General features: G+C 39.9%; 1 protein-coding gene and 1 long non-coding RNA gene across 2 annotated transcripts; both read left to right on the forward strand.

Annotated features, from left to right (window-relative positions):
- The first annotated feature begins 6,556 nt into the window (after positions 1–6,556).
- On the forward strand, positions 6,557–7,352 carry LOC123483512. The gene is made up of 3 exons (XR_006658286.1): positions 6,557–6,588; positions 7,070–7,130; positions 7,291–7,352. It is a non-coding gene; the product is annotated as an uncharacterized LOC123483512 (long non-coding RNA).
- Positions 7,353–9,031: 1,679 nt separating this feature from the next.
- Positions 9,032–10,976, forward strand: LOC123483509 (B-cell receptor CD22-like). The gene is made up of 5 exons (XM_045213696.1): positions 9,032–9,087; positions 9,317–9,391; positions 9,727–10,113; positions 10,233–10,538; positions 10,675–10,976. The coding sequence occupies exons 2-5, from the start codon at positions 9,343–9,345 to the stop codon at positions 10,974–10,976; spliced, it is 1,044 nt and encodes a 347-aa protein (XP_045069631.1). The 5' UTR covers positions 9,032–9,087; positions 9,317–9,342.
- Positions 10,977–11,351: the final 375 nt, after the last annotated feature.

Genomic DNA, 11,351 nt, shown 5'->3' on the forward strand with positions numbered 1-11,351 from the left:
ATACTAACCAATTGAAAAATCACCTGTACATTGAAATAAGTTAATATTATTATCATATTAATATTATGCATCCTCCATAAGAATTAATGAAATTCTACACGTGAAACCAACGTCAGTATGCTGCTAACAGTATAGCTTCCTCCACTGTCCCTATCCCCATACCGGGATCAACCTAGTGGTCATCTGCTTTCGCAAACACACGTCATCGCACTCCTTGACAATATACCAACCAATTGAAAAATCACCTGTACATTGAAATAAGTTAATGTTATTACTATTGGGAGAAACTGTAGTAATGATGTGTATCGCACTGCTTTGCTTTATCTTGGCCAGGTCGCAGTTGTAAAATGAGAACTTGTTTTCAACTGGCCTACCCTGGTTAAATAAAGGTGAAATAAAAAATAAAAAAATAAAAAAACCTGGATCGGGCTGATGCTATGTAACGCCAATGAGAGGCTTTGAAACCACCTGTCGCTATATTGGTACCCACAGAAGAAGCATCCTCCATAAGAATTAATGGAATTCTACACTATTTAAATCATATGTTTCAAGGACAAAATTACATGTATTTAAGTATTTTGTTGTAGAGGGGACGGTAAAATTAGTACTCTATAAAAAATACTTTAATGTCTTTACATGTTTATTTTTTTATTTTTAATGTTCAGGTCATATAAAAAGCATGAGCTGTCACAACCAGAGAGAATTACTGAGGTGCTGACTAACAGAGAATAAACTGGAAGATACAAAAACAAATAGAGTTTCACACTATACATACAGTGCCTTCGGAAAGTATTCAGACCCTTTGACTTTTTCAAATTTTGTTACGTTACAACAATACCCCATAATGAGAAAGCGGAAACAGTTTTTTCGAAATTTTAGCAAATGTATTAAAAACAGAAATACCTTATTTGCGTAAGAATTCAGACCCTTTGCTATGAGACTCTAAATTGAGCTCAGGTGCATCCTGTTTCCATTGATCATCCTTGAGATGTTTCTACAACTTGATTGGAGTCCACCTGTGGTAAATTCATTTCATTGGACATGATTTGGAAAGGCACACACACCTGCCTATATAAGGTCCCACAGTTGACAGTGCATGTCATAGCAAAAACCAAGCTATGAGGTCGAAGAAATTGTCCGTAGAGCTCTGAGACGAGATTGTGTCGAGGCACAGATCTGGGGAAGGGTAAGAAAAATGTCTGCAGCATTCAAGGTCCCCAAGAACACAGTGGCCTCCATCATTCTTAAATGGAAGAAGTTTGGAACCACCAAGACTCTTCCTAGAGCTGACCGCTCGGCCAACCTGAGCGATCGGGGGAGAAGGGCCTTGGTCAGGAGGTGACCAAGAACCCAATGGTCACTCTGACAGAGCTCTAGAGTTCCTCTGTGGAGATGGGAGAAACTTCCAGAAGAACAACCATCTCTGCAGCACTCCACCAATAAGGTCTTTATAGTAGAGTGGCCAGACGGAAGCCACTCCTCAGTAAAAGGCACATGACAGCCTGCTTGGAGTTTGCCAAAAGGCAACTAAAGACTCTCAGACCATGAGAAAAAAGAGTCTCTGGTCTGATGAAACCAAGACTGAACTCTTTGGCCTGAATGCCTAGCGTCACGTCTGGAGGAAACCTTTGTACCATCTCTACGGTGAAGCATAGTGGTTGGCAGCATCATTGCTGTGGGGATGTTTTTCAGGGGCAGGGACTGGGAGACTAGTCAGGATTGAGGCAAAAGATTAACAGAGCAAAGTACAGAGAGATCCTTGATTAAAACCTTCTCGGAAGAGCGCTCAGGACCTCAGACTGGGGCAAAGGTTCACCTTCCAACAGAACAACGACCCTAAGACACACAGCCAAGACAACGCAGGAGTGGCTTCGGAACAAGTCTCTGAATGTCCTTTAGTGGCCCAGCCAGAGCTCGGACTTGAACCCGATTGAACATCTCTGGAGAGACCTGAAAATAGCAGTGCAGCAACGCTCCCCATCCAACATGACAGAGCTTGAGAGGATCTGCAGAGAAGAATGGGAGACACTCCCCAAATACAGATGTGCCAAACTTGTAGCGTCATACCCAAGATAAGTCAATGCTGTAATCGCTGCCAAAGGTGCTTCAACAAAGTACTGAGTAAAGGGTCTGAATAGTTCTAAAACACATTACTGTGCCTTCTTCAAGGTAATGTCATGAATGTTTAAACCAGGTTATGTAGACAAACAGCGCAATTAGTGCAACCATTGACAATAGTGAGGGGTGTGTCATAATTATGAGGTTAAATAGAATGAATTGAGTGAAACTGTTAAAAGACAATAGTTTACAGCATATTGAATGTATTAGGCTATTGTTATCATTAACTTTAGCATAACATTAGCATCAACATACATTATTGTTTAATTTAATTTCACATATATGTAATTGTTTCCAATTTCATTAAATGTTGTTACATGTAATCTTTTGGTTCAACCATAATGCATAATAAGCATCATCAACAGGGGGAACATATTGGGTGTACGCTGACAAGCTGTAGAAAGAATATATTCATTTATAAGACTTGTTCATAGAAAATGACTGTGTATTTGAGGGAGGAGGTGGGATGGTTAGCTTCAACAAAGTGTTCTTCCACGTGAATGAGCTGCGGGGTTCAGCTATGCGTTGTTTTAATTGTCTTTTCGTTTGTCCTATGAAGGCTTTCCAACATGAACAGGGGATGAGATAGATTACTCCCTTTGTCTTGCAAGAGATGATAACCCTAACAGGAAGTTTGTACCTGTATGTGGGTCTGTCTGAAGATGGATGTTTTTGTGAAAAGTGCTATTGCACTGTGCGCATGAGCCACATTTGCAGTTCCCATTTGGAATGGGTGTCAGGAGTGTCTGAGTGGGGCTCAGGGGGCAGGTCAGATCTCACCAAGCTATCCCCAATATTGCGACCACGCTTTACAGACCACCAGTGGGGGTTCCTTGAAGAGGTGTGTGCAATTTTTTGTCTGATTGCAGAATATGCCAGTGCTTTTTCAGGATTGCTTTCATTTTCTCTGAACACTTGGTGTAACACTGTTGCGTTGTTTTTCTTCTTAGGTTTAGTTTTTAGCAATTCCTCTCTTGGTTTTTGAGATATTTTCATCATTGCAGCATCAAGAGTTTTGTCCTTGTATCCTCTCATTTTGAATTTAACTGTCATTTCCTTAGCATTGCTGTCAAAATCTGATTAGTTTAACCCTGCATAACTGGCTATATGGTAGACCATTCTTGAGGGGAGGAGGATGCATACTATCCGCTCGTAGCAAGGTATTGCGGTCTGTTGGCTTTGTGTATAAGTCTGTATGTAATGCATCATTCTCTTTGATGATCCATAAATCCAGGTAGATTATTATTCTCTCATCAGACTGCATGGTGAATTTGAGATATTCAGAGCTCTCGTTTAGCAGAGTTTAGCATTAATTTAGTTCCTGCTAACTTCCTTCCCAGAGCACAAAGACATATATGTATCTCTTCCATAGGAGGATGTTCTAGAAAGTAGGGGTGTGTCTCTATTTTGTAAATGAGTGCTTCCTCAAATTGTCCCACATACAGGTTCGGATAGTTGGGCAAAAGGGGGAACCCATGACTACACCCCGAATTTAAAGGAAAAAGTCTGACTCAAAGATGAAGCAGTATTGGATAATACCAGTTCAGTGAGTTGCAAGATGCAATCATTAGATGGAGCAAGGGTAGGGTCTCTCTGCTGAAGGAAGTATTGCAGGTCAAAAAATATAATACAAATGTTTGCATTGTCTGCAATAGAGATATACTTGTCAAAAACAAAGTGTAGATAGAAAATGCATTTCTATAGCTTCCTAAATCTTTTTTAAATAGAGGAGTAAAAATATGTGTGTGGTGGTCCAAACAGCGGACCCTGTCAGTCATCTAGTGTTAATACATATCATTGGATCTTGTCGTAAGATCTCAAGGTAGCTGGGACCATAGTCACCAAGAAAATAATTGGAGTAACACTCATGAAGGACTGAAATCCTGCCAGCGCCCATAAGTCCCCCTGCTCAAGAAAGCAATACATATACATGCCCGTCTGAAGTTTGCCAATGAACATCTGAATGATTCGTGGAGAGGAGGAAACTGGGTGAAAGAGTGTTGTGGTAAGATGAGACGGAAATCGAGCTCTGTATGGCATCAACTCAACTCGCTCGTGTTTGGAGGAGGAGGAATGCTGCCAGAGGGAAGAGGAATGACAAAGAACAACATCCCTAAACCGTCAAACATGGAGGTGGAAATATTATGCTTTGGGGTAGTTTTCTGCTAAGGGGACAGGACAACTTTACTCGCATCAAAGTGATTGAGGACGGGGCCATGTACCGTCATCTTGGGTGAGAACCTCCTTCCCACCCAGCCAGGGCATTGAAAATGGGTTGTGGATGGGTATTCCAGCATGACAATGACCCAAAACACACGGCCAAGAGCAAACAAAGGAGTGGGACTCAAGAAGAAGCACATTAAGGTCCTGGAGGGCCTAGCCAGTCTCCAGACCTTAATCCCGTAGAAAATCTGTGGAGGGAGCTGAAGGTTTGAGTTGCCAAACGTCAGATTCGAAACCTCAATGACTTGGAGAAGATCTACAAAGAGGAGTGGGACAAAATCCCTCCTGAGATGTGTGCAAACCTGAAAACGTCTGACCAACAAGAAACGTCTGACCTCTGTGGTTGCCAACAAGGGTTTTGCCACCAAGTACTAAGTCATGTTTTGCAGAGTGGTCAAATACTTATTTCCCCCTCATTCAAATGCAAATCAATTCATAACATTTTTTGACATGCGTTTTTCTGGATTTTTTTGTTGTTATTCTGTCTCTCACTGTTCAAATAAACCTACCATTAAAATTATAGACTGATCATTTCTTTGTCAGTGGGCAAACGTACAAAACCAGCAGGGGATCAAATACTTTTTTCCCTCACTGTGGACATTCCTAAATGAGCCCTCTCCCTCGGTCTCTCCTAAGGACACCTCAGCCTCCATCGGTCCAGCTGGTCCAGTATTAGTGGGCAGCTGTGTTACTCCTGACCTGCAGCAGTACAGCCAACCCTCCTGTGACAAACTTCACCTGGTTCCAGATCAGTGGGGGTAAACCAACACAGGAAGCATCTGGACTGAGTTACACCCTCAATGTGACTGTTGGTGATGGAGGACTGTACTACTGTGAAGCAAGAAATAGTCACGGCCGTGGGAAGTCAACGGAAGTGCAGCTGGCAATTAAAGGTAGAATATATATATATTTTTTAAATCTTTATTTTAACAGGGAAAAACAGACTGAGACCTGGATCTCTTTTACGGCTGTGCCCTGTGTAAACATGTTGACATGTACAGTTTTAGACATACAGACAAGAACATTTCAAACATACAAAACGAAAATATGGAGGTAGTTGCTTTATAAAGTGCTTTATAAATTAACAAGAGAGCATGTTGCTCTCGCCTCACAGATAGAGAGGCCCAACCCACATGTTGATATAGGATACAGTGATGAGTTTTGTAACTATCACCCGTGATAAAGCTGAGTGCACAATGGTAAATAGCATCCAGTGGTTTTAATGTGTTTGCCGATGCATGCATATAGATAATATCATCATAATCTAAAACGGACATAAAAGTAGCCTGCACAATTTGTTTTCTATTTACGGAGGACAGACAAGCCCTGTTTCTGTAAAGGAACCCTATCTTGAATTTGAGCTTTTTTCCCAATTCAGTAACATGTTTTTTTAAAGAAAGCCTATCATCTAACCATACCCCTAAGTATTTATATGCAGAGACCTGTTTGATTTGAGTACCATCCAAGCTAGTGATTACAAAAGTGTTTCTAATTGAGAGTTTAGACCTAGAAAAAAACATGACATTTGTTTTCTTAGCGTTTAAAACAAGTTTAAGCTGTAAAAGAGACCCCTGTAGTATCCTAAAATCAGACTCCAACTGCATTAAAGCTTGGTCCGCTGTTGGAGCAATAGAGTACATCACTGTGTCATCTGCATATAAATGGAATTTACAATATCTGACATCATCACCAATGGCACAACATTAAGAACAATATAGAGATAGATAGATATAATGTAGAAGAGATATACTTGTTTTTGTGGAACAGACCAGATAAAGCATGCCTGCTATATGTATCTAGGTATGATACAGTTGTAGGATCTTAATATGATCACTATTTTGTTGCACATAAGCTTTGAATTTACATAAATTCACTGAACACCTGCACCAAAAAAGTGGTTATATTAATAGTATTGCACTTTTCATGTAGCCTAATTTTGGAGAGCTAATAGCCTAACCATCAATGGAACAACATTATGGACTAGACGTTAAAATACTTTTGCTGCAGGATTATTTTGCTGCAACAATACTGGTCAAATTAAGATCTTACATCTGTACATCTACAGTACACGTGCAATTTGTAATATTAGACAATGTGCAAAATGTTTCCTCTTTTTGGAACAGATGACCATACAATATGTGCTTTATTTACAGGGCAAGATGAGCCTGTTAACCCAAAGGTTTATGAGATTATAGGAAAAACCTTGGCGTTGCTGTTCCTTTTCAGCCTGATCGTGTTCTTTGCATGGTAATAAGCTATTCCCAGTCTCATTGCAAACATATATACAGTGTTATACTTATTAAAATACTTATTTTCCACCATAATTTGCAAATAAATTCATTAAAAATCCTACAATGTGATTTTCTGGAGAAAAAAAATCTCATTTTGTCTGTCATAGTTGACGTGTACCTATGATGAAAATTACAGGCCTCTCTCATCTTTTTAAGTGGGAGAACTTGCACAATTGGTGGCTGACAAAATAAATTTTTTCCCCCACTGTATCATGCTGTTTGTGCTTTTGTATATTTAAATTTACATTTACGTCATTTAGCTGACGCTCTTATCCAGAGCGACTTACAAATTGGTGCATTCACCCTATAGCCAGTGGGATAACCACTTTACAATGTATTATTTTTTATTTATTTATTTATTTTTTTGGGGGGTAGAAGGATTACTTCATCCTATCCCAGGTATATGAAAACCTAAATGATTTATTCTTGTCTTCCAGGAGGAGGAGAACATCTAGACTCTCCAATGGGTTTGAAACAACAGACAGTTCATAGGGACAGGTGGGAATGTTAGAGTCATCTTTTAAAACCCATCTAGAATGTGCATTTAAGGAAGAATTGAATGAATACTGTGTTGTATAACCAACTGTAACTAGGAAGTCATTCTTCTTCTGAAGTGTCTGTCCTGACACCTGTTCCTTTCTCTGTGTTCTCTCCTCAGAACTCCCCGGTTGGGACGGTGTGCTCTAACCAGGCCACGGTCGGGAGAGGGGACCAGGAACCACCACATAACTACCTAGATGGGCTTTATGCACAAGTGAATAAAAGAGGTGCATTTTAAGTATTTTGGGGTATTAAGTGTTTATGTAGATTAATGTCATTATGTATCAGTTTTCAATTGGTACTTTAGTTACTTTTATATTTGTGTGCTCTTAGATTATCTGCATTTTGTATAATTTATTTTTAGCCAATTTATTTTGAGTGTTGAGTTCACAGAGCATTGTTTAATGGGTTCCAGTATAGAGGAACTGCTGAGTTCAACTATCTTACTGAAGGCAGTTTAAGACCATATAAAGTCAATGATGACTGAGGAGAGAAGACACAGTTAGTTGGAGAGACAGTGGTCTGATACAAGACAGGAAGTTGGTGAAGTATGTCTACATGACGGCAGAATGGTGTTAACATCTACTAGTCACTTTTTCTCTGCATCTTTTGTGCAGTTACCAGAATAATAATATTATCTATTTTAACTTTATATCTATTTAGAAGTTATTGTGTCAGTTTTTATGTTGAGTGTTAAACCAGATGAACAATTGGGACTGAATTTAAGGTTGTTTATTAATTGCACTGTAATAAAAACCTTTACATTCAATTTCCATGAAATCTTTTGGTCTTATTGGTCCAACATTTTACATATCTCATTAAAATGGAATACATTGAGATGTTGTGTCACTGGCCTACACACAGTACCCCTTAATGTGGAATAATGTTTTTAGACATAAAAAAAGTAAAAATTAAAAGCTGAACTGATGCCTCACAAAGAAGGGCACCTATTGGAAGATGGGTGTATCCCTTTGAGCATGGTGAAGTTATTAATTACACTTTGGATGGTTTATCAATACACCCAGTCACTACAAAGATACAGGCTTCATTCCTAACTCAGTTTCGCTCGTGGTAATGTGTTTCATGCCATTCCATTTGGACCGTTCCAGCCATTATTATGAGCCGTCCTCCCCTCAGCAGCCTCCACTGATTTCACCATAAGGCCATTGGTGACTTTAAAACAGTTACAAAGTTTAATGGCTGAGGATGGATCAACAACAAATCCCACAGATATTTCCATTGAAGCCTGGGAGACAGGGGAGAGGGAGATGGTTATATTACCTAAAGTTTTCTTTATTATATTTATAGATGTCTCAGGGGCGGATTTAGCAATTTGGGGGCCTGTTTCAAAATGCTGTTGACTTTCCTAACCCTAAAAAGGGACATTTACCCCCCCACCCCAAATAAACTGCTTTTATTATGATTATCCCACAATTAAAAACCTATTTTGTATAACAGTTTCATTCCTGGCGTAATGAAATATATAGGCCATATAAAGCTGTTGAATCAGTGGCTAACACTCACTTTGTGTTGAGAATCAGTCAGTGGGCAGCTGGGGCCCATTTCATTTGAAACTGGTGAAACATGGCTAAGGCCACCTCTGCAATGTTTCAAGTGACTGAAACAAATTGTGCAAGAGCAGAAGGTTCATTAGAAAATGACAATGTTCTTAGCACTTAAATGTAAAAACAATGCTTTCACAATTGATAAGGAAGCCCAGCACATAGATTATTCAAGCATCCTGTTATATAAATACTGTACTATTCTTTTGAAATAATGTCTCATACACTTATTAGGAAGTACGTCACTGATGAGATGTGAGATGTGCCACATGAATTTCATCACTTTAGTTTTTTACACCACACTATGGGTGTGTGATAGTCTCTCCTGTAGACAGTTTACGTTACCGTCTAGGGTAAGTATCGACTTCTTCACTATATTTTCTGTTAATTTGAATGTTCAAAATAAATTAAAGGACATTATTTACAAGAAATTAGATTTAATATGTTCAAAGTACTGCAATTCGTTCATGTATTAGCTTCACAACTGAAAGACATACTGAATTTGATATGGGGATGGTTCAATGCAATGTGTTGTGTGAGTTAAGATACTCTACCAGTAAGTATGTGTTTGTCCTGTTTCAGGTGATCAGTAGTGTGTGAGTTCTCACATGGCTTGTCCTGAGAACATGTTTTTTCTCATTGGCCTCTTTATGTCAGGTGAGTCTTCCACACAGCAACAACTAGTTATGAATCAGACAGAGGAATTAGCACAAGTGATGATATTTCATGGAATGAGCTATATTCCCATCTGTCTCAATGTGTAGAAAAGTGTACAGTTGACTCCTGATAAGTACAGTTTAATATTCTGGATTCAAACATTCTTTGCTCCAGATATGTCCATGCTCCAGTTTAGGGCATGGAGTCAGGACATCAGGAATCACCTGTACATTGAAATTAATTAATATGTTTTGATGCAGAGGCAGAATATTGGGAGAGAGTGACTGTACTGAAAAGATCACATAACCTCCCTGATGTTGTCCTTTATGTTGCAGGTGTTTTGGCCTGTTTTGGCAAACGAGATTTGATCGCCAAAATGCCAGATAGACTGGATGTACTGACTGGCTCCTGTGTGCAAATCCCATGTGCATTTTATATTCCTGACCAAAATGACTATACATTTAACAGCACAATACTTACGTCTGGAGTGTGGTTGAAAGGATCAACAAAATTTGGTGAAGGTCAGGACATTGTGATATTTCACAGTAGTAAGACGGTTAACAAATATCAAGGGAAGATAACTGGAAACATGTCCCAGAAGAACTGCACCACAGTCTTCTACAATGTAAACACCAGTTACTCTGATAAATACTTCTTCAGGATTGAAAGTCAACCATACCGTGCAACAGACCCAGACAAGTCTGTTAATATAGATGTCAGGGGTAAGAAGACAGAGACTATTTAACTTTTATAAACTTTTCTAAAATGATATGAGTAGAATAAGACCAAGTAGACAGTGTGACTGTCAGAGTAAAATATATTTATTTTTAATGTATTACAGATTTGCCTCCCAGTCCCATCATTACTGTCTCAGGTGAGGTGAAGGAAGGGACCGCTGTCAGTTTGAACTGCTCTGCTGTCGCTCCCTGTCCCGAACACCCCCCTGAGCTGACATGGACTCTCCCAACACAGTTCACACCTGGGAACCAACTGCAGGAGAATCCAGACCAAACCAAATCAGTTCTCTCCACGGTGACCTTCACTCTGTCATACCTTCATCATGAGAAGAACATCACTTGTACTGCAGTCTACCCAGTAGGGACTAGCAACAAGACAGCTGAACATACCATGATGCTTAACGTTTCATGTAAGAATTAGTCCCAGTTTCCTGTAGAATAGATCATTCTATCATGTTTTCACTGATGATTGTCATAGAGTGGTTTTAATTAGATTATTCAATATACCACATCCAGATACATTCTAAATGAGCCCCTCTCCCTCAGTCTCTCCTAAGGACACCTCAGCCTCCATCAGTCCAGCTGATCCAGTATTAGTGGGCAGCTGTGTTAATCTGACCTGCAGCAGTACAGCCAACCCTCCTGTGACAAACTTCACCTGGTTCCAGATCAGTGGGGGTAAACCAACACAGGAAGCATCTGGACAGAGTTACACCCTCAATGTGACTGTTGGTGCTGGAGGACAGTACTACTGTGAAGCAAGAAATAGTATCGGCCGTGGGAAGTCAGAGGAAGAGAAGCTGGCTATTAAAGGTAAAACAGGCACGTTGGGCACAATGTTAGATTAGATATACACTGTATATACAAGAGTATGTGGACACCCCTTCAAATTAGTAGATTTGGTTATTTCAGCCACACCCGTTGCTGACAGGTGTATAAAATCGAGCACACAGCCATGCAATCTCCATACTCAAACACTGGTAGTAGAATGGCCTTACTCAAGAGCTCAGTGACTTTCAACGTGGCACTGTCATAGGATTCCACCTTTCCAACAAGTCAATTCGTCAAATGTCTGCCCTGCCAGAGCTAACCCGGTACACTGTAAGTGCTGCTATTGTGAAGTGGAATCTTCTAGGAGCAACAACATCTCAGCCGCGAAGCGGTAAGCCACACAAGCTCAGAAAACGGGACAGCTGAGTGCTGAAGCGCATAGTTCGTAAATA

This window comes from Coregonus clupeaformis, unplaced genomic scaffold (assembly GCF_020615455.1).
Source record: "Coregonus clupeaformis isolate EN_2021a unplaced genomic scaffold, ASM2061545v1 scaf0140, whole genome shotgun sequence".
NCBI lineage: Eukaryota > Metazoa > Chordata > Actinopteri > Salmoniformes > Salmonidae > Coregonus > Coregonus clupeaformis.